This window comes from Schistocerca serialis, chromosome 7 (genome assembly GCF_023864345.2).
Source record: "Schistocerca serialis cubense isolate TAMUIC-IGC-003099 chromosome 7, iqSchSeri2.2, whole genome shotgun sequence".
Taxonomy (NCBI): Eukaryota; Metazoa; Arthropoda; class Insecta; order Orthoptera; family Acrididae; genus Schistocerca; species Schistocerca serialis.
Genome location: NC_064644.1, coordinates 186790274 through 186815967, shown reverse-complemented (window position 1 = coordinate 186815967; position 25694 = coordinate 186790274). Strand labels below are relative to the sequence as shown.

The 25694-nt window shown below is 44.4% G+C and overlaps 1 protein-coding gene across 1 annotated transcript in view; it reads left to right on the top strand.

The window, feature by feature from the left end:
• Positions 1-330: 330 nt before the first annotated feature.
• Positions 331-25694, top strand: part of LOC126412961 (probable cytochrome P450 301a1, mitochondrial) — a gene marked incomplete at its 5' end in the record, with an annotated part of 107996 nt that continues 82632 nt past the window's right edge. The window contains 2 exons of the mRNA XM_050082852.1: positions 331-451; positions 20140-20416. Of these exons, the coding sequence (XP_049938809.1) occupies positions 331-451; positions 20140-20416 (398 nt within the window). The remainder of the gene's footprint in view (positions 452-20139; positions 20417-25694) is intronic.

Here is a 25694-nt window from a genome sequence, read left to right as displayed (position 1 = left end):
TCCCTCGTTCCCAAAGAAGATTCGATATGTATCAGGCTTGTCTCCCAGAGTCCCAGAAGCGACGTGTAACGCACTCGGCTAATCAGGTGGATGAGAAAGAGAGAGAGAGAGAGAGAGAGAGAGAGAGAGAGAGATTATTAATAAGAAGTGCAGCACTGTTTCTGAATACCATGTTTCTATGGAGACTGCCGGAGTCAGCAGTGACGTGTGTTGTGCTTGCAGTGGGACGCAGTCGCGTAGCCTGCAGAGATGGCCTGTCGCAGCTGGAGCGCCGCGCGCGCCACCTGGTGCCGCCAGCTGTCCACTCCGCCCCCGCCACCCCCGCCACCGCCTCCGCCGCCCCCAGTCACCGCCGCCACAGCCCCCGCAGAGTGTCCGCACGCCAGCGCTGCCCTGAACCGCCCTCGCCCCTACAGCGAGGTGCCGGGGCCCAAGCCGCTGCCCATTATAGGTAAGACGCGGCGTCTCCTTGGACTCTTCAGCATAATGAAGTAAAGAGTAGAAACAAAGGAACCTTCGGGTCCCATGTTTGATAGAAGACGATCCAGATATGTGTTTTGCTCTTGTCATAATTCAGCCGAGGTGTAATATTATTTTGTTTCTACATTATTAATCAGTGATGTACGTCAATAGCAGTCCATTATGAAAGAAAAGGGCGCACCACAGAGATGTTATCCTAATGGGACGGAAGACGAATGTGCATACAAGCGAATGACCACCATTTCACAAAAAAATGGTTGATTTGTTCAAGAGAGCAAGTCAATAAGGCATTGGTCCATCTCTAGTCTTTAAGCAAGTAGTTATTTGGCTTGGCATTGATTGACAGTATTGTTCGATGTCCTTCTGTGGGATATCGTGCCAACTGCTGTCCAACTGGCGCGTTAGAGCGTCAGAATCCCTGGCTAGTTGGAAGACCCAAACGTTCCCAGTTTGGGAGAGATCCAGGGACCTTGCTAGCCAACGTAGGCTTTGACAAGCAAGAAGACAAGCAGTAGAGACTCTCGTCATATGCAGACGGACATTAACATTCTGAAATGCAATCCCAGGATGACTTGTCACGAAGGGCACCAACATGGGGCGCAGAATATCATCGACCCACCGCTGTGACAATCAGAAGGTCCTGCTGTAAAGAGAAATTAATCCAAGACCATCACTTCTGGTTGTCTCGCCATATGGCGAGTGTCACTCAGGTTGGTATCGCACCACTGTCTCGGGTGTCTCCAGGCACTTCTTCGCTGGTCAACTGGATTCAGTTCGAAGCGGGACTCATCACTGAAGACAATTCTTCTCCAGTCAATGAGACTCCAGGCAGAATACGTGTCTGAAAACGACCCAGACAGTGGTGGGATATCAGTCTGACTGTCGTCTGCTAGACAAGTGTTATACGACCCGACAATCAGGAGTGGCGATCTGAGTGCCATTTCATTTCATAGCAGGAACGATTTGGATGTCATCCGTAGCACGCTTACCGCACAACGGTACCTTTACGACATTCTTGCCGTTCATGGCAAGCCACTCTGGGCTCACATTTCACCAAGATAATGCTCGAAGTCACAAGGCGACAGTTTCTACTGCCTATCTTCATGTTTGCCTATCCCAACCTTGGCCATCAAGATCCCCAGATCTCTCCCAGATTGAGAACTTTTGGAGCATTATGGGCAGGGCCTTCCAACATGCTTGGGACTTTGACGATCTAATGTGCCAGTTGTACAGAATTTGGCACGTTATCGCTAAGGAGGACATCCAACACCACAATCAGTCAATGCCAAGCCGAACAAATGCTTGCATGAGGACTAGAGATGGAACAATGAGTTACTGACTTGCTCAATTTGTGAAGCTCTTTCTCTTGAATAAATCATCCATTTTTTCTGAAATTACAATATTTTTCCCTACATGTACATCATATTTACCGATATTCGTCCCATTTTTGTAATCCCCCGTTTTTAAAACAGACATAAGTTCCATTACACAGCTTAATTGCTAACCTCTTGCTGTGCTTTTCGCCAATATAACGCAAGGGCAGCAAATACGCCTGCAAAAGGATAGTTGGAACTAATGGAGAAAAGTATAAGAATTGGTATGGTGAACAGCTAAGAGACCTCGCAATGTTTAATTATCTGAGGATAAAAAATTGTTTTATCGACATAAAAATATCGGTAAATGTACTTGACAAGGAAAGGGGGGGGGGGGGGGGGCAGTTCAGTCATTCCAGAAAGAATTTCCAATCTGCATCGGAATGTGCACTGAAATCAGGGACTGCCATAAGTGATTCTGTGACGGCGAGGGCGTACTGCGCTCGGAAAGGTCGGTAGAGCACATGCTCACGAAAGGCAGGGTTCGAATCCGCGCCCGGCACAAAGTTTTAATTTGCCAGGAAATTTCAGGTCAGTCAGTGATATAAATTACAAAACCCCACCTTTAGTACAAGATATTGGAGTACAAATAGGGTATGACATACATTGGGAGCACTTCCTGGTGGTGAAAAGGTACGAAACCTCGTTACCATCAAACCGGTTGAAATTTGCGTATGCCCCTTTAGGATAACGTAGCGAGACAGCTAAAACCGCGAATATAGTGTCCAGCATGGCTGTGCGCATGTGTCACCTCCCCCTAAAAGATTCAGAGCTGTGGCTTCAGCAAGCCTTTTTCGACGTCCGAGGTCCGATACGTATCGAATTCCTCGAGCACGGATAAAACCACTAATAATGGCGTGTATTGTGAGACGCTCCGTAGCCTACGCATGTCTATCAAGAGCGAAAGGCTTGGGCTACTCACGGAAGGAGTGAATCGCATCCAAGGTCACACAAAGTTAAAGTGGTAACAGCATGAGCATCCGCCCTATAGCTGTAACATGTCGCCCTGCGACTTCCTTGTGTTTGGTACGCAATAAATAAATAAATAAATAAATAAAAATTCAAAGGGCAGCGCTTCAACTTGAACAAAGAAATGGAGGACACACTGGAGGACTGGTTTCCGTCACAGCCACAAGGTCTCTGATGATTGTTGTTGTTGTTCTGGTCTTCAGTCCTGAGACTGGTTTGATGCAGCTCTCCATGCTACTCTATCCTGTGCAAGCTTCTTCATCTCCCAGTACCTACTGCAACCTATATCCTTCTGAATCTGCTTAGTGTATTCATCTCTTGGTCTCCCCCTACGATTTTTACCCTCCACGCTGCCCTCCAATACTAAATTGGTGATCCCTTGATGTCTCAGAACATGTCCTACCAACCGATCCCTTCTTCTGGTCAAGTTGTGCCACAAACTTCTCTTCTCCCCAATCCTATTCAATACTTCCTCATTAGTTATGTGATCTACCCATCTAATCTTCAGCATTCTTCTGTAACACCATATTTCGAAAGCTTCTATTCTCTTCTTGTCCAAACTATTTACCGTCCATGTTTCACTTCCATACATGGCTACACTCCATACAAATACTTTCAGAAATGACTTCCTGACACTTAAATCTATACTCGATGTTAACAAATTTTTCTTCTTCAGAAACGCTTTCCTTGCCATTGCCAGTCTACATTTGATATCCTCTCTACTTCGACCATCATCAGTTATTTTGCTCCCCAAATAGCAAAACTCCTTTACTACTTTAAGTGTCTCATTTCCTAATCTAATACCCTCAACATCACCCGACTTAATTCGACTACATTCCATTATCCTCGTTTTGCTTTTGTTGATGTTCATCTTATATCCTCCCTTCAAGACACCATCCATTCCGTTCAACTGCTCTTCCAAGTCCTTTGCTGTCTCTGACAGAATTACAATGTCATCGGCGAACCTCAACATTTTTATTTCTTCTCCATGGATTTTAATACCTACTCAGAATTTTTCTTTTGTTTCCTTTACTGCTTGCTCGATATACAGATTGAATAACATCGGGGAGAGGCTACAACCCTGTCTCACTCCCTTCCCAACCACTGCTTCCCTTTCTTGTCCCTCGACTCTTATAACTGCCATCTGGTTTCTGTACAAATTGTAAATAGCCTTTCGCTCCCTGTATTTTACCCCTGCCACCTTTAGAATTTGAAAGAGACTATTCCAGTCAACATTGTCAAAAGATTTCTCTAAGTCTACAAATGCTAGAAACGTAGGTTTGCCTTTCCTTAATCTTTCTTCTAAGATAAGTCGTAAGGTCAGTATTGCCTCACGTGTTCCTGTATTTCTACGGAATCCAAACTGATCTTCCACAAGGTCGGCTTCTACTAGTTTTTCCATTCGTCTGTAAAGAATTCGAGTTAGTATTTTGCAGCTGTGACTTATTAAACTGATAGTTCGGTAATTTTCACATCTGTCAACACCTGCTTTCTTTGGGATTGGAATTATTATATTCTTCTTGAAGTCTGAAGGTATTTCGCCTGTTTCATACATCTTGCTCACCAGATGGTAGAGTTTTGTCAGGACTGGCTCTCCCAAGGCCGTCAGTAGTTCCAATGGAATGTTGTCTACTCCGGGGGCCTTGTTTCGACTCAGGTCTTTCAGTGCTCTGTCAAACTCTTCACGCAGTATCGTATCTCCCATTTCATCTTCATCTACATCCTCTTCCATTTCCATAATATTGTCCTCAAGTGCATCGCCTTTGTATAGACCCTCTATATACTCCTTCCACCTTTCTGCTTTCCCTTCTTTGCTTAGAACTGGGTTTCCATCTGAGCTCTTGATGTTCATACAAGTGGTTCTCTTATCTCCAAAGGTCTCTTTAATTTTCGTGTAGGCAGTATCTATCTTACCCCTAGTGAGATAAGCCTCTACATCCTTACATTTGTCCTCTAGCCATCGCTGCTTAGCCATTTTGCACTTCCTGTCGATCTCATTTTTGAGACGTTTGTACTCCTTTTTGCCTGCTTCATTTACTGCATTTTTATATTTTCTCCTTTCATCAATTAAATTCAATATTTCTTCTGTTACCCAAGGATTTCTACTAGCCCTCGTCTTTTTACCTACTTGATCCTCTGCTGCCTTCGCTACTTCATCCCTCAAAGCTACCCATTCTTCTTCTACTGTATTTCTTTCCCCCATTCCTGTCAATTGTTCCCTTATGCTCTCGCTGAAACTCTGTACAACCTCTGGTTCTTTCAGTTTATCCAGGTCCCATCTCCTTAAATTCCCACCTTTTTGCAGTTTCTTCAGTTTTAATCTACAGGTCATAACCAATAGATTGTGGTCAGAGTCCACATCTGCCCCTGGAAATGTCTTACAATTTAAAACCTGGTTCCTAAATCTCTGTCTTACCATTATATAATCTATCTGATACCTTTTAGTATCTCCAGGGTTCTTCCATGTATACAACCTTCTATCATGATTCTTAAACCAAGTGTTAGCTATGATTAAGTTGAGATCTGTGCAAAATTCTACCAGGTGGCTTCCTCTTTCATTTCTTAGCCCCAATCCATATTCACCTACTACGTTTCCTTCTCTCCCTTTTCCTACACTCGAATTCCAGTCACCCATGACTATTAAATTTTCGTCTCCCTTCACTATCTGAATAATTTCTTTTATTTCATCATACATTTCTTCAATTTCTTCGTCATCTGCAGAGCTAGTTGGCATATAAACTTGTACTACTGTAGTAGGCATGGGCTTTGTGTCTATCTTGGCCACAATAATGCGTTCACTATGCTGTTTGTAGTAGCTTACCCGCATTCCTATTTTCCTATTCATTATTAAACCTACTCCTGCATTACCCCCATTTGACTTTGTTTTTATAACCCTGTAGTCACCTGACCAGAAGTCTTGTTCCTCCTGCCACCGAACTTCACTCACCTTTCAATAAAGGCTTCAATTACGTTCACAGTGTTGATTTGTAACTTTTCTTTTGAACACCTCTCGCAAAATAAATTAGCCACAGTACAGTGCAGACTTTAAAACATGTACATTGGCAGAGGAAGGCTTCAGAATACTCATTCCGTAAGATTTCAGATTGAGACATTTATATCAAAGGGAAATAAATCAAATGTTAAAATATTAAAAAGTAAACGTAAACATAAATGGGGAATTGAAAGAAATTAGTAATATAATAATAAAATCACCTGAAGAGGCTATAAGAAAGAGAAAGAAATCTACGAACAAAAGAAGGCTCTCTTTCTGACATGACCTAGCAAAGAAAGCTGTTTAACCCTCTCCCCCTCCAGAACCGTGCCTGAGTACAGGTACCTAACACGACAGGCGTCATTATAAGCTCTCTGCCTACAGAAAAGGAACTCTGATCAAAAAAAAGTATCACGACACCACTATATAATGCGGAATTCGCCATTAAATGTCACGAGGGGTAGAGCCACCAGTGTATAAGGGGCGTTCAAAAACAAACGAGCCGGAGGCATAATTACCGAAACCAGTACCTGTATGTTAGAAGTATTGACCCTGGCTGTTGAGACACTTGTCCCACTGTGACACAAGGCGGTGATTCGCTGTCTCATAAAATTCCCGGGGCTGTGATGTGAACCAGTTCCGCACGTACAGCTGGACGTCGTCGTCCGAGGTGAATCTTCTGCCCCTCAGAGCCTTTTTGAGGGGACCAAAAATCTCGTAATCACAGGGAGAGAGGTCCGGACTGTGTGGATGGTGGCCGAGAACCTCCCACTTGAATTCCTGCAGGAGTGCCGCGACTGTGTTGGCCGTATGAGGCTTTGCATTGTGTTGGAGCAGAATGACCCCACGGGTGAGACTGCCTGGTCGTTTTGATTTGATAGCTTGGCGAAGGGTGGTCAAATTTTGCGGGTAACGCTGTTGTCTCGTACTGCAGGAAGTGAATCAGAAGGAATGAATTTTTGGTCCCCTTGAAAAGGCTCTGAGGGGCGCACTATTCACTTCGGACGACGACTTCCAGCTGTACGTGCGGAACTGGTTAACATCGCAACCCCGGAAATTTTATGAGACAGCCATTCACCGCCTTGTGTCACGGTGTTACAAGTTTCTTAACAGGCAGGGCAATACTTCTAACATACAGGTACTGGTTTCTGTAATTATGCCTCCGGCTCCTTTCTTCTTGAACGCCTCTTATAAAATGAGGCAGGAAGTATTATTTTTTCAGAAGGAAGACTCTAAGAATAGAATGGGTTGGACAGGAGGCCTCAGTGACTTCGAACATGGACTTGCCATTTGATGTTATCTGAATAACAAATTGGGACAGGTCGAGACCGTCCAGCATTGTGAAACGGGGTTATAAAAACTCCACGAAATCAACTGAAGGACTCACTCGTGAGTTCCAAAGAGCTACCAGCAGTCCAGCCAGCACATTACCTGCGCATAGAGGGTTAAAAACATTGGGATACAATGGGCATACAGCTCCTCCTAAGCCATATATTTCCGTACTCAGTGCTGAGCGACCTCTGAGGTGGTGTAAGGGGTGACGTCACTGGACATCGAATGACTGGACACGAGTGATTTGTAGTGAAAAAAGACGGTGTGATGGTTTGGGGCGTTCCCTGTGGTTAGCCTGTGGTCCGCTCATCGAGCTTAAGAAAATGCTAAAAGCGGAACGATATAAACAAATTCTACAGCAGTGTGTACTACATATAGTAGCGGAAGAGTCCGGAGGCGATAACTGTTTGTATCGGCATGGCATGGCATGGCATCGGTGAAGCAATGGTATGTGGACAAGAACGGTCACGAAATGGAACGGCCTGCCCAGTCCCGACCTGAACCCGACGGAACATTGTAATTATGACATAAAGTCACGCAGGGAGAACGTAACTGTACTGCAAATCAACATGAGCGCTGCAAAATTGCTGAACTGGTCCCTAAATGGTCACTAGTTACAAAACCAATGAGTTTATTTTACACGTTTCGAGAGGTACCCATGAACAGACAGTCTGGAAACCAAAATACAAATGACAGAAAATATGCAAAGGTATACAGAGCAACATGACAGGAGAACAAACATTGCAAAGTTTCGTCATATTGACGCACACATCATGACAATCTGGGTGTTCAAATGCGTAAAGACACTTTGTAACTGATACAGCTGTCATGGCAGACTAACATCAAAACTTCATAATGCTTTCTAGGTAAACAATTTAGGCCACCAGAGGGCGGTGAAGCATACATAGGTGGTGCCACATGGCGGTGAAAACGGAATGCAAAATTTAATACATCAAAATTGTAATACATAACTTTGAGAAAGTTATACAAAGCAAGGAAGTTAAACAATACGCCGTAAAATAATTTTTACAGTGGTATAAAGTGCCATCAGTAGAACTAATATGTAAAATAATATGCGTAAAGTATACAAACCATCCAAACAAAATCAAAATTATGCACTAATGACGTGTTGACAAAAAGTGTGAACCATACCACATAGTGATATACAATAAAATACATGAAATTCCAACGAAAAAAAAAAGAAAACAAGAAAAACATAATCGCAGCATAAACACAAATACCTGCACTCGCAGGATCAGGAAATGGAAAAATAAATCAAGATAAAGGTGAAATACATGAAATAATGTAACAAAGCCCCAGGAATACAAAGCAGTATGGAGGGCGTAATAATGCTTTCGAAATGTGTAAGCGTTAACACAACAAAATATAATAAATAAGCAAAAAATTTTAGATTTAAAGGATGTCAGGGACTCAAACCCTCAGAAAACACATTAAATGCAGTACGTAAGAAGCTCCTGCTTCCGCATAATTAAACATAAAAATGTGACATACATAGGACAGTGTGAGGGAGATCGGACAAGTAAGAACGTTAAAATAAGTAATAAGTGAAATACTGTGCATAGCGTAGAAAAAGTAATAAGTAAATTAAATACAAAGCTGTCAGGGACTCAAAATCTCAAGAAAGAAATGTATGAAAAAGTGTGCTCATGAATAATACATCTGCCTAAAATAACATAGGGCAAAAAGGATAGCACAAAATTTAGGTAGAATGAAGGAAAGTGGTGCAAGCACATCCAAAAATCAGCTACTCACTCAACACTGAAAATGGGTCACGAGACTGGCGTATAAAAATTTGTAACTCTTCCAAAATATCTAATTGACACCCTTTTGGAACACCTTTGGGATGAGTTGTAACGTCGACTGCACTAAAGACCCCATAGTCCAACATTACTACCTTCTCTGGTTTCGGCTCTTAAGGAAGAATGGTCTGCCATTCTTCCACCGACAAAGAGATACCTCACGGAAAGTGTCCCCAGGATTCAAACTGTTAAAGGGGAAGAGCGGAGACACCCATATTAATGTACTCTGATATGTGTACGGATACTTTTGATCAATGTAGCGATCTAGTGTTGAATGTTATTCATTAAAACATCACTTGTTATCGTGCAATCTTTCCAGCGTTTCATCTATCATTACAACTTCCTTTATATAGAACCACACTTATCCTGTGCAATCAGCCCCCTCATTTTAGCCGAGTCATGCTTTCATACCGCATTTCACTTACCATCTCTGTCAATGTAGTCAGCACTTCGCACACAGGCTTGTGTTGGCAAATATGTGCCAACAAGAGGCTAAACAGTTACGAACTACTGCTCTGAGGAGATGCAGTCCAGGGCTACCTAGTGTTACCTTGCACTTCGCCGTCCATGTCTCATTGTCAAAGTGATAATTACTAAAGGTCATCTACAAGTAAATACGACTTCCAGTCACCATCCCCTATTAACATCCTCAGTTAACTGTATGGAACGAAAAAAACTGCTTTTATGGCAAGTAATGTCAAAATGACTGTAAGAAGGTTTCTCAGAACATCAGACGGTTGTACAAAATGATCAACGTAGTTACCATAACAATAACGACAACAGAGTTAGAGACGTGTAACGCTGGAGGTACGGTCGACATTTAGCTAGGAGCACACAGTAACTGACAATAGTTCAAGCATCTTACTATTGTGTATTACCACATCCATGACTACAGTGCCGTTTCCTTATCGGCGGCTGTGATAAAGATTCTGTTCTGTAGTTCGAAGGGCGCTTTAATTTCGTCTTTGGTGGTCTTTGTAAATGAGTGCTGTAGAGAGAGCTGGAGTGCTGTAGAGAGAGCTCGTAAAACGTTGTCTTTTGTCGCCTCTGCTTCTGCTCTGGAATGTTATTCCTTTCAAGAGAGTGAGAGTGGTAACAGGAAACATTCTAAGAACAATTTTTTCAGGAAACGCATGTTCAGCGCTGTTGTGTTCTTGCTACTGTATTTCATGTTCCTAGATTTGATCTAGGTGCCCAGCCATGGGGAAAGTCAAACATGCGTTAGTGGATAGGGTAAGATTTTTGTGCCAAGCTCTGCTTCCCTCTGGAGTTCTAAAATTTAAAAGAAGTTATTTCTGTTGGCTACAGTTCTACTACGGTAACGAAAAAGCTGCTGCTGTATTTTTGTACTTGAACTGTCACAAATAAAACGTAGTGACAACGTTTGAAACAAAAACTTTCTACCTGCTTTGGTCCAAAATTGACTTTTTTGAGATGGTAATCATGTACAAACTACAATTGTAGTTTGCAAAGATGAAAACAACAACTAGCCACTGTTATTATTTAATTACATAAATGGTGTCGTTACCTGTTTCGGTTCGACAGGCTCAACTTCAGAGGGTCGTTCACGTTTATATTACATTTGTTGTTATTTACATTAGCTGCTCGAAAAAAAAAACAGCGAACAACTAATGTATATAACAGCAGAAATAATATAAACGTGAGCAACCGTCTGAAGATGAACCTGTCGGTTCGAAACCACAAACGGCGCTATTTCAGTAAATAAAATAGCATTATTAACAATAGCTGTTCGCTGCTTCCTTCTTTGGAAGAATCAACTTGTATAAACTTTCTTATTGGCTCTAGAACCAGTCAGTTGCCTGATATGGCACTTTGACGTTCTAGAAAAGGTATTTTCTTTCTAATTTGTTCATTATTTTCATGGCGATACGACGAGTCGCATAACTCTGTGGTATCAGAATACCTTCTCACTTTTTGGATACAAATCAGTTATGCACAAACAGAGTTACACAGTTATTTTTTCTCGTTCTCCTGACAATTGTCAGATTTGGCACCTAGAATATGCTGCAAATCCACTCCTCAGATGATTTCTTCCATCGGAATCTTGGAAGGTTTCATGGCGAAAATCATGCCCTTACTTACTAATGCAATTCTTTCGTTGGTTTCTTCCGACTAAGGATTCTGAGACCGACTACTTCACAGCTAAAAGCTACAGTATTATGCTGCGAGGAGCCTCATTCCCAAGATATGTGTATCATCTAGAATTTATCTTACCCAAGATCCTACTACGCATCATTAGGAACGTAATCAATTCGACAACTTATCTAGTGGCTCAACATTTTTGCACGAAATTACTTTACACTATTGCAAAGACCTACTTCTGTCTCTATGCTGTTCATTCCTGGAATACAACCTACGACCAGCTTAGAGATAAAAGTGATGACACTTTCTGCAGGACCTGACCATCATTTTGCAGCACAATATTCTAGCACGTACAGTGCAAGCTGATACTGATTTGTTTGACTGATGGGGCTGCTAAGTGCTATACCACCTACTGCACTTCACTGACTTAAGGCCTCGTAATTTCAACTCGATTTCTAAACTGAAGGAAACACGTCACGACATTCGCTTCAGAACTGCTACAAATTCGTCGGGCAATAGACCGCGCCGCTCGAACTGTCAACACAACTTGCACTGCTAAGAGTATCCTACGACTTCCACATCGCTGGCAACGGGTTATACACAATGCTCGTGACTACTTTGAAGGTCAGTAAGACTTTGAAATACGTATCTATTTTGTACGAGCCATAAATAAATATTTGCTACTATTGAAGTTCCAACCCTCGTTTTACCGTCACAAGAAAATGTGATGGATAGTGAGAGCAGGCGAGATGCCGCATAGACCTTTCACGGAAATAAAACAACAAATAAACGGGTGTGAACTATGTTACAAAAATGGGATCGAAGAACCAAAACTTCCAAAACGGAATGTAAGAGTCATAAGACGGGTACTTGTGTTGAACAAATAGGAGGTACACTATGTGATCAAAAGTATCCGGACACCTGGCTGAAAATGCTTACAAGTTCGTGGCGCCCTCCAACGGTAATGCCGGAATTCAGTATGGTGTTGGCCCACCCCTAGCCTTGATGACAGCTTCCACTCTCGCAGGCATACGTTAAATCAGGTGCTGGAACGCTTCTTGGGGAATGGAAGCCCATTCTTCACAGAGTGCTGCACTGGGGAGAGGTTTCGATGTCGGTCGGTGAGGCCTAGCACGAAGTCGGCGTTCCAAAACGTCCCAAAGGTGTTCTATAGGATTCAGGTCAGGACTCTGTCCAGACCAGCCCATTACTGGGATGTTATCGTCGTGTAACCACTCCACCACAGGTCGTGCATTATGAAAGGTGCTCGATCGTGTCGAAAGATGCAGTCGCCTTCGCCGAATTGCTCTTCAACAGTGGGAAGAAAGGTGGTCCTTAAAACATCAGTGTAGGCCTGTGCTGTTATAATGCCATGCAAAACAACAAGGGGTGCAAGCTCCCTTCGTGAAAAACACGACCACACCATCACACCACCACCTCCGAATTTTACTGTTGGCTCTACACACACTGGCAGATGGAAGTTCACCGGGCATTCACCATACCCACACCCTGCCATCGGATCGCCACTTTGTGTACCGTGATTCGTCACTCCACACAACGTTTTCCCACTGTTCAATCGTCCAATTTTTAGGCTCCTTACACCAAGCGAGGCGTCGTTTGGCATTTACCGGCGTGATGTGTGGCTTTTGAGCAACCGCTCGACAATGAAATCCAAGTTTTCTCACCTCCTGCCTAACTGGCATAGTACTTGCAGTAGATCCTGATGAAGTTTGGAATTCCTGTGTGATGGTCTGGATAGATGTCTGCCTATTACACATTACGACCCTCTTCAACTGTCGGCGGTCTCTGTCAGTCAGCAGACGAGGTCGGCCTGTACGCTTTTATGCTGTACGTGTCCCTTCACGTTTCCACTTCACTATCACATCGGAAACAGTGGAGCTAGGGATGTTTAGGAGTGTGGAAATCTCGCATACAGATGTATGACACAAGTGACACCCAATCATCTGACCACGCTCGAAGTCCGTCAGCGCGGAGCGTCCCATTCTGCTCTCTTACGATGTCTAATGACTACTGAGGTCGCTGATATGGAGTACCTGGCAGTAGGTGGCAGCGTAATGCACCTTATATCGAAAAAGTATGTTTTTGGGGCTGTCCATGGCTTCCACTAGACACAGACAGTTGGGTACACACTTATTCCGTCCCGGGGGGGGGGGGGGGGGGGGCGATACGGGGTGGCGACAGGAAGGGCATCCGACCATCCCTTAAAATTAACACGCCAAATCTGGTTAACCATAACAGTCGGGATAAACGCTAGGAAAGAAAGAAAAGTGTACGTACGTTGAAGGTCCCTCCTTACACCTCGCTGTTGCAAACGGACATTGTCACGACAAAGACCCAAATTTAGATACAACGAACACGCAAGCGGAGATGTTGAACAAGACTAAATAGTAACTTATGATCCCACAGAGCAGGCTCCACCATACACGCACACATGTAAGAAACAAACGAATATCAAACTAGATACAAATACCACAAAGCAAATAAAAGACGAAAGAAAAACACATGGGAACAGTTCCCAGTACTACATATAGTTAACAAACACAACCAACAGAGTGCGAAGGTGAAGTGTTCAATTTCATTGTGTTAGAAAATACTGAAAATCGGGCATCCTGGTCTATCGCAGACCAACTACCTGCAACTGCAGAGCGAGACATATGCAATATTAAGATCAAATCGTAAACAGAACTAAATAGTAGTTTAACCTTACGAAACATGCGCTCCAAAAACAAATAACAGTAATTTTTCTGGAACCATTGTATTATGCAATTATTATATACATAAAACAAACATGTACACTCCGGAAGAAAATGCGACACCCTCAAGGACCGTGTTCAATGGCACCAAGTATATTATGTACATACTGAGAGTTCCAGTGTTAGCGATTCATTTGTCACGGTCATCGGCGATCAGATGGCGCTCAGGTGGCGTGTCTGTGTGCCACCAGTTTTCTCTCTACAGGCAGTAACAACTGCAGGCAGTAACAGTGTTCTCGACATTCATTCTGTGATACAGACATGTCCCACGGACGAGTATGTACTCCTGTTGAACAAAGGGGTCGCATTGTGGGCCTGCGGGAAGCTGGATGGACGTTTAGAGGGATTGATGCATATGTTTGGCGCAATGTATCTGTCGTATGTCGGTGCTTCCAGCAGTGGCCTGTAGAACATTCCTGCAGACGTAGATGAGGTAAGGGGTTCTGGACATCGGAGTAGTGAAGACGCACGTCAACATCGACGCATTCTGCGAGATGCGGTGGTCGATCGAACATTATTCAGGGATGAAATCCGGGAACATTTATACACTTACTGTGACATCGGGAACCATCTACTTTAAGCAGGATTAAGGTCACTTGGGCCCCTGAGCAGGCTTCCACTGGCATCACGACACCTCCACGCACGGCACAATGGAGACTGAAATGGCATTCTGTTGTCTTCAGCGATGAGCCTACGTTCTGTCTGTAGGCGAGCGATGTACGTACACGTGTTCGGTGAAGAGCTGGTGAGTCGCCTGTTCCGGGGTGAATTCGCCCACGACCCACAGGTCCCATCCCAAGGTTTCATAGTGTATGGGGGGAGGGGAGGGGAGGGGGGGAGTGCGGCAGCAGCTACAACTCGCGCTCGCGGTCCCCTTCGATGTTTCTACGGTGTCCAGTAACAACAACATTGTTATCCTCGTGCTGCTACCATTTCTTCGACAGGAAAAAAAAAATGGCATTGAGCACTATGGGACTTAACAGCTGTGGTCATCAGTCCCCTAGAACTTAGAACTACTTAACCTAACTAACCTAAGGACATCACACACATCCATGCCCGAGGCAGGATTCGAACCTGCGACCGTAGCAGTCACACGGTTCCGGACTGCGCGCCTAGAACCGCGAGACCACCGCGGCCGGCTTTCGACAGGAAGGCGACTCGCTTTTTCCAGAAGGACAATGCACGTTCATAAACGGCTGCTATTGTGCAACTTTCTCTTTGTGATGTACGACAACTGCCCTTACCAGCAAGATCTCCAGATTTGTCACCAATTGCGGAATATGGGGCAACGGGAACTTACTTCTTCTTCAGAGCCGCAAAAAAAACATTGCCGAATAAAAACAAAAGGTACAAGAACCTTGGGACAATTTATCGTAGGATGCCATTCAAAATGCAAGAATACGCGCCTGTGTATTGATGCGACTGTTTAGGCACCTTTTATTGTGACGCGTGTTTCATTTACTCCGAATTTATTATCATAGACGCCTACAATGATGTACTATCAGTCACATTCCTTAGAATAAAATGACCTTATCATTGAATGTGTTGCAATTGTTTGTATCAGTGTATTCGAGGCCACTGAAAAGTATTCATAAATAAAAAGAAGAGAAACGCGTGTGGCACAAAACGAACAGCCTTTCATTCAGTTTTGTAGACGGACCACATCTCCAAGAATAGTTACATTTGACAAAGCGAAGTTAATACCGGCATCTCTGTAAATTAATACAGCTCTGAAAAGAAGAGTCTAAACGTCATTTAGCGGAGACTTCTTCAGTATTCGTTTGGGTCAAAACAGAATTACGATATTTTAAACGATTGAGGAGAGAGTCTGAGATGAACAGCTTATGCTGTGGTTACAGTGGCACCGACGACCGACATTAGCCGAATCCGGCCGATCTTTCCAAAATAGTACCCCACTATGGTCACGGTCACAGTCACGTCACTCGAACGTACGGACTTAGGACGGCCATCAGTGAAATTCAGATCAGTTTGTTGTCTTTGGTGGAATCGGCCAACGTTTTCACACACAAAGTATGGACTCTGACAACTGATAAGTTTAGCCCAAGAAAAAAGGTGTTTCTGGCGCCCTGAGGATGAAAAATGTCATCATCGGGATGTAGCTCGGCATCTCTGGATTGAAATCGCAGCTTTATTGGAAACCACAAGTAGGTAAAAATCATCGGAAATTTTAGGCGTGGCTATAATCTCAAAAAAATAATTTGTTCAGGTGTTAAAGGTGGCGTATTTTATGCTTAGAATTACTGTAGTGGATCCTTCTTGGGTCATCGCAGGTGGGCATTAGCTCCTTACAAATTATTATTCCTGATTACACCAGTAGGTGGTTTGCACCTGTGGTGAATGTTTTTCCACTATTCAGTGATTCAGGTGTTCCGAGTATCTTATTCTAAAAGTTATGTTTGTGTTTCACACGTATGCTGAGTAGCAGTTACTGAAAGTTAATGGACGTATGTTTTGATGAATTTATTTGACATGGTTGTAGAGTGTTTGTACTTTTTCTTTTCAGTACCATCACGACTCATTTCGATACTGTATATAATAGTTTTCTCTCATTATCTGTCGTATTCGAAAAGCTTGCCTAGTTATTCCAATAACTGAGGAAAAGAGTGTAGTATTCGCCACTTTCTTTTCGAGACAGATACAGATCATTGACATGCATTCGGCGTCTTTTTTAATAGCAAAGCCTCAATGGAGCACTTTTCCCATGCACAGAGGCATCGTAGTGTCCATCCCTCCCAAGGAGGTTAAAATATAGCCTCCTTGATAGAACCGATTCTCAACTAACCTAACCTAACGTCCTTGATCTCGCCAAAAGCTGACGACGGATATCTGGCGCACTACGACCAAGCTGCCGTCTGATGTTATCGGGTTGCCCTACGCGACGGCTTCGCGACTGGTGTCGCTGTCACTGTGAACGCAACCTTACCTGAATCCGCAATGATCACTCCCTTAGTTGTATTATTTAATTAAGCCACCTGCTCTCGACAAGACCGATAACTCCAAATATTTTGGGTCGCGAGCCTCATGCCGTGAGACAAGTAGAATTATTCTAAACAGAGATCAGTGGCCCATCTGACAGTCGCGAAGAGCCAGCGTCCATTCATAAGGATTGTCGAACCCTATGGAAAGCAGTGCAGAAATACAGACACTACGCACAAGCCTAGCCTATCATCACACTAAATGGACACTGGAAAAGGAATGACGGCACATAGGACGTTTAACACTTATAATTGTAAAGGCTAACTGTTAAAGAGATATGGTAATATAAACCAAAACTGAAAATGTTTTATGTACATAGACCGAAACGGAGAGTGAAAATTTGTACCAAGGCCGGGAATCGAATGCGAGTCTCCTGCTTACTAGGCAGGTGTGTTAGCCACCAAGCCACCTTTGGCACAGCGGTTCACACAACTGCACGGATTACCCTGGAATGCCTCCCCCTGCGATCCAAATCCTCACTGCCGCCACAGTCTACTCTAAATTCCCCCTTACACACGAACATAATTGCCTCTGCTCTCCATGCTCTGGAACAGCACCTCAGCATCCAACGTGAATGGGGGATCCAGTCTGAAACCCAGGAGTAGGTACTTATACACATGTAATGGCACAGTTTCAGAGACTTTATTGGTCTCATATAGATTTGATTTTATATATATAGTCGATATGTGTATGAGGCCAGTAGAGTCTCTGAAACTGTGTCATTTTATTTGTAAAACTGAAAAGAGTGTCTACTCGCATCCTTTTATCCATTTCCATGGTTAAAATGGCTCTGAACACTATGGGACTTAACATCTGAGGTCATCAGTCCCCTAGAACTTAGAACTACTTAAACTAACTTAAGGACACCACACACATCCATGCCCGAGGCAGGATTCGAACCTGCTACCGTAGCAGTCACGCGTTTCCGGACAGAAGCGCCTAGAACCGATCGGCCACCGCGGCCGGCTATCCATTTCCATCCTTTTACTCTTTGACAAGTTAAGTCATCTCTAGACTCTGTATTTATACGGTCTAATAAACGCTCATTCTTTACACTGTGACAAATAAGGTTTAAACTAGCCTCTGTTACAAATTTAGAGACCTTCAATCCTTCCTGACACTTAGCGAAACCTACAAACTACCGTTCCTCTGGTCTTAGACTGATCATAATTATTGGCTCCCACCCGTAAATGAAACAACAGAAAGTTCACTACGGCGCTTTGCTTCTGATAACGAACGCTGCGCGTCTCCGTTCTCCTCTGGTCCTTGCTGAACTGCTTCCTCGACCTCCTGACTCCTTCATCTCCTCATGCCGCTGTAAACATTTCACCATTCCACTAAAGGCTCCAACTCCGGACCAACATTCAATGCCTTCACTACTCTTTTCACTCCTGTACTCTGATACACCACTCTTGGTCTCTGCCCTCTTGTGATTGGTTCTCTCATAATCAACCTCAGAGACAGGCTGTCATTGGCCTCTCTTGCTCCTTCCAGATGAAATCCTCGGTGCCGGGAGAAACACAGCTGTTACTGTCCACGAGAAAGTCACACTTGGCAGCCGCCGACACACCTCCATTCCGGGTTTCCAAAACAGCTTCTGACTTCCCAGAGCCGACAGGGTTCCACAGCGACTCCAAGGGTCTCAAGGCGTTTTGGCAAACATTTCCGAGAACGGGACAGATTCTCTGAGCCCAGTGTTCTCAGGGCTTTCATCACCGAGCGAACGACCAGCCACCCTCTCCATCGCCGAAAACCGAAATCCCAGCCAGCGTCTCTCCTCGCTGGCGAAGCAGCAGACTCCTCATCCGCTCCCTTTGATTAAAGTATGAGCAATGTCGAGCTTAACTTTAACTCCAGACTGTATTCCCACCACACGAGACGCCTTAAATAGTGAAGTAAGGAATTGATTTGTACACTGATCAGCTAGAAAATTATGACCAGCGACCTACTACCGTCCAAGCGATAGCAGCATTACCTGGCGAGGAATGACTGCTAGTCAGACACACGCACGCTGCATCAGTGAGTGTGCTATGTATGTGTAGAATGGGGAAGGCGCGCAATCTATCTGATTTTGACCGAGGGCAGATCGTGACAGTCCGGAGTCTCATGCAGTCTGGAACCGTGCGACCGCTACGGTCGCATGTTCGAATCCTGCCTCGGGCGTGGATCTGTGTGATGTTCTTAGGTTAGTTAGGTTTAAGTAGTTCTAAGTTCTGTGGGACTGATGACCTCAGCAGTTAAGTCCCATAGTGCTCAGAGCCATTTGAACCATTTGAACCGGAGTCTCAGCATGAGCATTTCGGAAGCTGCACGATTTGTCGGGTGTTCGAGGAGTGCGCTGGTGAGTGTCTTCAACACGTGGCGAAATCAAGGTTAAACCACGTTCAGACGTCGTGTGATTAGGCGGCCACCCCTCATTACAGACGTCGGACATCGTAAGCTGGGCACACGGGTAGAACACGACAGGCGGTGACATGTGGCTGAACTAACATCAGATTTTAATGCTGGGCAGTGTACAAGTATGTCTGCACACACAGTGCGTCAAACACTCCTAACGATGGGCCTCCGCAGCCGACGACCTATACATGTGCCAATGTTAACCTGACGGCATCGGCAGCTACGACTGAAATGGACACGTAACCATCGATACTGGAAGTTGTCACAGTGGCAGTGTGTTGAGTGGTCTGATGAATCCTGATACATTCTTCATTATGCCGATGAGAGGGCGTGGATCCGTCGTCTTCCAGGGGAACAGCTATTTGAACCTGTACTGTGGATCGTGGACAAGCTGGCTATAGTTCCATAATGCTCTGGGGAACGTTCACGTTGGCATCCATCGATCCAGTCGAGCTCGTGCAAGGGACCATGACGGCCAAGCAGTATGGTACACTTGTTACAGACCACTTGCACCCTTTCATGACAGTCATGTTTCCAGACGGCACTGGCATTTTTCAACAAGATAATGCACAATTTCACAAAGTCAGGAATGCGGTGGGACACAGTGACGAATTCCAGTTGATGTGCTGACCTCCCAACTCGCAGATATGAACCCGATCGAACACATCTGGGATGGGATTGGACTTGGCGACACAGCTCTTCGTGATACTCTCTGGAATTTACTATAATTAGGTGACTTGTGTGTGAAGATGTGGTGCCAACTCCCTCCAGTGAACTACGAAGGCCTCGTCGCTTCCGTGCTAATGGAATTAGGAGCATTGACAAGTTGCCCATTTGGATGAGAGATGTGAGGTGTATTTAGATACTAGTTCAGTAGCCGGGACGGGCCATTCGTGTTGTAGGCAACACGTGGCGCGTGCTGCCGGTGGTGGGCCAGTTCAGCGTGGCCGACCTGGCGCGCGTGTCGCGCGACCTCCACGACCAGTACGGCGACGTGGTGCGGCTGGCGGGGCTCGTCGGGCGGCCCGACCTGCTCTTCGTCTACGACGCCGACGAGATCGAGCGCGTCTACCGCCACGAGGGCTCCACGCCCTTCCGGCCCTCCATGCCGTGCCTCGTCCACTACAAGAGCGTCGTCAGGAGGGACTTCTTCGGCGATCTGCCCGGCGTCGTCGGCGTGTAAGTCCTGTGCACTGCTTTTAATACCTGCAGCATGAACGGTGCGTGGCTGCCACATTTTTCACTGTCAAAAATTTGCCAAGTGTCTTAACCTAGTGTACCAACAAGAAGTGGGAAATGAGCGTTTGGAGTCATTGGCCGGGAGGCCCCTTGCGGGGCAAGTCCGGCCGCCTTGGTGCAGGTCTTATTACATTCGACGCCACATTGAACGACCTACGCGCCTGCTAGGGATGAAATGATGATGAAGACAACATCCAGTCCCTGAGCGGAGAAAATCCCTAACCCATCCAGGAATCGAACCCGGGCCTGTAGGACGGCAATCCGTCACGCTGACCACTCAGCTATCGGGGCGGACACCAACAAGAAACAATAAACAAGGTAAAATGTTCCAAATTATAAGGTCCACACCTTGGTGAAAACTTAAACTGGAAAAACCATACAGTAGACCTGCTGAAACATTGAGGCTCAGCTTCTTTGGTCATGAGAAAATTGCCAACGTTGGCGATATAGAAGTCAGTAAGTTGACATTTCGCAGATTGCCATTCATTGATGCCCCCTTAGAAGAAAAGTATACATTGCATAGTGAATTAATGAGAATATTAACCACCGCCTCACTTTATGAAATCTGTTATCAGCAATCCATCTGAGTTTAGAGTAACAGAAATTTTCGCTACACTAGATGGACAAATGATCTGCAACACCCTTTAATGAATCTAAAGTGGCACAAAAAGGGGTGAAACATGCAGCCATAAAAATTGTTTGACAATCTGATCATGGAAATAAAATGTCTGGCACACAGCGGAAGTGTTTTCAAAAGTAGAAAAAGATGTTCCTCCTATAGCTCCGTCTATGTGGTAGATTAATTCTTGAACAGAAGTTATTACACATTTTTTCAGGGAAAAAGCCTGTAAATTACCTGCATGTAGCCATATAAATATTTTTTCATCTTCTTTAAGGCTCCTTACTTCAATCGGTAAAAACGGAACTCTTTTAGTATCACTTTTTTATGCGTCTATTTCTCTGTCTGTCCTACAATGAAGACCCATTTCTCTCAGAAGCAGGTAGATGTATCAAGTTTAAATTTATGTCTCATACTAAAGTCTACGGTCCCTTGATCGTGTGAAAATTTTAAGCCTGAAAGTCAATGTAATCAAAATAGGCAGCTATTTAGTTCACATATTTCTATAACTGCAAACTGACTCGTAAAATCGTGAAAGATTCTTCCCACTGACATAGAATCGTGAAATTCGGCAAGAAAAAAGGTTTCACAGTACAAGTAAAGGAAAAAATCCTAAAACTGTCAGTTTGTAATCATACCACATAAAAAGTATTTTTCTTATTTGTTGTCGATCTGTCTGTCTGTCTTTTAAGGTGCCTTTTTCTCAGAAACGGCTAGAGATATTAATTTAACATTTATGTCAAATGCTAAGGTTCGTCGGCGGTATGAAAATGTAAGCTTCTAAGTCAATGTAGTCAAAAGATGCGACCATTTACATCATATATTTTGATACTCGCAAAACTTACTGAGCCAAACCTATAGATGAACTGCTGAGATGCATGCCGGACCTGAATGTCTAGCAGTAAAGCACGTGCTTGAACACCACAATGTCTCGGAATCGGATCCCCGTGGGACGAAAGTTTTCAGTCTTCGTTTGAACTTAGCCTTCACCTCTCAGCAAATCGCCTAAGTGGACTCCAATAGACTTGCACCAGGCCGTTGAGCCACATGAAATTATTATTATTATTATTATTTTAAACATAGCTGCACAACAGCAACGGTTCCACGTAATAAAATTATAAACAGCCGACCAGTTGCAATGGATAAAGAATTCTTTACCTAGGTTTCGACAAATATAAATTTGTCATCTTCAGAAGGTGGCCTAAGGACAATGAACATCATAGCTTACATTAGAAAAGTATGAAACTTAAGTCAAGAATAGATTTTAACACAAATTAGAGAGCTCTTGCATTACAGAAATATGAGAACGACGACTGGTACTTACAATTCTACATTAGTAAGGACTAATGTACCATCGCCGTTGTTACAAATGTCGGCATAGATCCATTTGTCAAAATTGAAATATAGCCCTAGTATTAGGGTTTGTCACGTAAATATAAATTAGTACATGGATTTTGCAGAGCTCACAACCGACTGAGTGTAATCGGCGAGCGTAGTTATTCTGCGACGAGGGCAGGTGGCGCTCATGGCGCGAACCATGTGCTAATTGGCGTACAAAGGCAACGTGTAAATTATCAGTATTAATAACGTCCTTAGATAAAGTAACAATAAAAAGAAGGAAAGCGTTTAACACTCCCGTTATAACAGTATGGGAGCAATGGTACAATTAATGTAGTTACACATCAAAAAGGCAGGTGGCGCTTACGCCGAGAGAATTACGCACAGTGGCATATACAGCCAAAATATAAAAATTACATTACTATATTAGTGAAGCCCACAAACGGTATATATGTCAGAACTTTAAAATTGACAATAATGGCTCTTAAGACATTATCTCTAAACATAATCAAATTTGAACGGAACCTTTAAAGCGAGAGTCCCACTTGCGCTTGTCTGGCTCTTTTTTTAGATATACACAGGGTGTTTAAAATAGTGTCATATGTTGCTACAGGAGGTAGTATTTGTCACCGTTACAAGAAAAATTCCTTTATGTCTGGAAAGCAATACCTTTTGAGGCATGTGCCAATCCTTCCTCTCACTCCAGTCTGTCTGTAAGCAGTGCTGCACGTGGTTACCCCGCATCCTGGCACATCCTTCAGTCCTTCCCAGTGAGCCAGGCACTCTTTCAAATACACCTGGCTCCAGCGGGGTAGCCGCCGGGTCTGACGCGTCTTGTCACGATCCGCGCGGTTCCTCCCGTAGGAGGTTCGAGTCCTCCCTCGGGCATGGCTGTGTGTGTTGTCCTTAGCGTAAGTTAGTTTAAGTTAGAGTAAGTAGTGCGTAAACTTAGGGACCGTTGGCCTCAGCAGTTTGGTCCCATAAGGCTTTATCACATATTTCCAGATTTACCTGGCTCTATTCGGATTTCGTCACATGCATCGGTCACACTCTCCCGTGAGGTCTGCGTATTGCAGATGGGCGAGTGCAGTGTACCACCGATCTCTGCGCGATGAATTATAAGCGCTATTGCAGAACAATATCATCGCAAAAATACATCGACTGTAGCTTATGGACGACGAGATATGACGTCACTTTCTACGAATCGTGCGGCAGTACCTCAGCGCAACGTTTCATGTACTATGGATTACTCAGGAAGGTCAAGTAGCATGGCCTCCCTATTCGAGAGACCTGAATCCGTTGAATATCTGGCTGGAATATCTAGAAGCATTGATTTATTCCAAACCCATTGGCAATGTATAGATGTTACTGGGGTGCGTGACGAATGCATGTGCCGCAATCCGAACGGAGCCATGTATAGTTGAAGAAATGCATGGTTCAATGCGACGAAGGGCTGAAGGATATGTTAGGAAGCGTGGTAACAGCAAGCAGTACCACCTATAGAGTTCTGTGCAACAGAGAGAGGAGGAATTAGAGGACTTATTGGCATGACACTATAATTGTGTTCTTTTGCTGCCTCTTTAATTTTTGTGCTGCTGTACGTAAAAAGTCGTTTCCACTGTTTCTGCTGTGTTGATTTCCATCGTTGATCTGTCGCGACTGGATAGGTATCTTCTATAGTGATTCCAATTTATCGTCATTTTCTGGGAGCTCGGAGTAGGAATCGTGACTCGCTGAAGCTTCATAGTGACAGGCTGCTAATCGGAACATAGGTCGTTGGCTGTGATTCGGTGGAGCTCAGCTCTGACATTTTTGATAATATATGAGGTACCTGTTCTTTCGGACCTCTCCGAAAGAACTGATACCGCGTACTTAATGAAGGCGAGGTCGACAATTAATCACTTCAGTGCGGATGCATACCACCCTCGAACGGTTACGGGAATTGGCGAAATGTCACGATTAATGAAGATAATGGGCAAGGGGCAAAAGGCACTAATCAGTAGTAGTGTGTCGTTCGCCACCGTAGATGGGTTGACAGCGCGCTATCTTGCATTTTGCATTGCCGGGGGGGGGGGGGGGGGTACGATTCCCGGCTGGCTTGAAGATTTTCTCCGTTCTGGGACTGGGTGTTTGTGTCGTCTTCATCATCCCCATTTTCATCCTCATGGACGAGTAAGTCGCTCGTCCTTAAAAGACTAGCACCAGGCGATAAGGTCTACCCGCCGAGAGGCCCTCGCCATACGAAATTTCATTTCATTTGTGTGTGGATAAGTTGAGAATTTGCTTCCGACGGGAGGCGAGCTCGGGTAGTCCGTGCAGTTACGATGACCGCTGTGTTTGGATGGCGAAGTGGGCAGCACATCTGCCTAGTAAGTAGGAGACCAAGTTCAAATTATGGTCCGGCACAAATTCTCAACTTTCCACATCGTTTTAAATCAATGCCAACCACAGCTAACGTCAATAATACCTCGGTGTCTTGATTTTTGGTAGTCAACACGTCCAAACTTCTGATTCCCCATTCATGACGCCTCAGTATTATGCTTTTCTTATCGCGTCACGTGCCCGCAACTCCACCAGGCAGTTTTCAGTCTCGTTGTGATCATAATATTCTGGATCATCAGTGTATTATCCGCATTCGGGCCTTGTTATTAGCAGACTGGAGCCTGGAGGGGAGGCAACCACGCAGACTCAGCGATGCGTGCCCTTCCCTTCTTCAGTTAAGCAACACAGGTGTGCAGTTGTAATCGGTAAACTTCCTGCAGGGGACAGTTGATGTCTAGCGTTTGTCCACTAGCGTAGAATCACAAGACGCACATCATCGTGACACCAGCTTCGCGTTACACAACTGCGAACGTTTTTCTGTTCTTCTCTCTAGAGGCAGACGACCGGTTCTTCAAATGGTTCAAATGGCTCTGAGCACTATGGGACTTAACTTCTTAGGTCATCAGTCCCCTAGAACTTAGAACTACTTAAACCTAACTAACCTAAGGACATCACACACAGCCATGCCCGAGGCAGGATTCGAACATGCGACCGTAGCGGTCGCGCGGTTCCAGACTATAGCGCCTAGAATCGCTCGGCCACTCCGGCCGGCTGACCGGTTTTTCACAAAATGCCTTCGCTTCTGATCCCTTTGCCAATGCTTTTTTAAGTATGATAGAGAAATTGTAATCGCCCTCTGAAACAGAGGTGGTAGATCAAAGACCAGTAATTACGGATGAATAGCAACCTAAGTGCATTCTATATAGGCTCATTACGCGA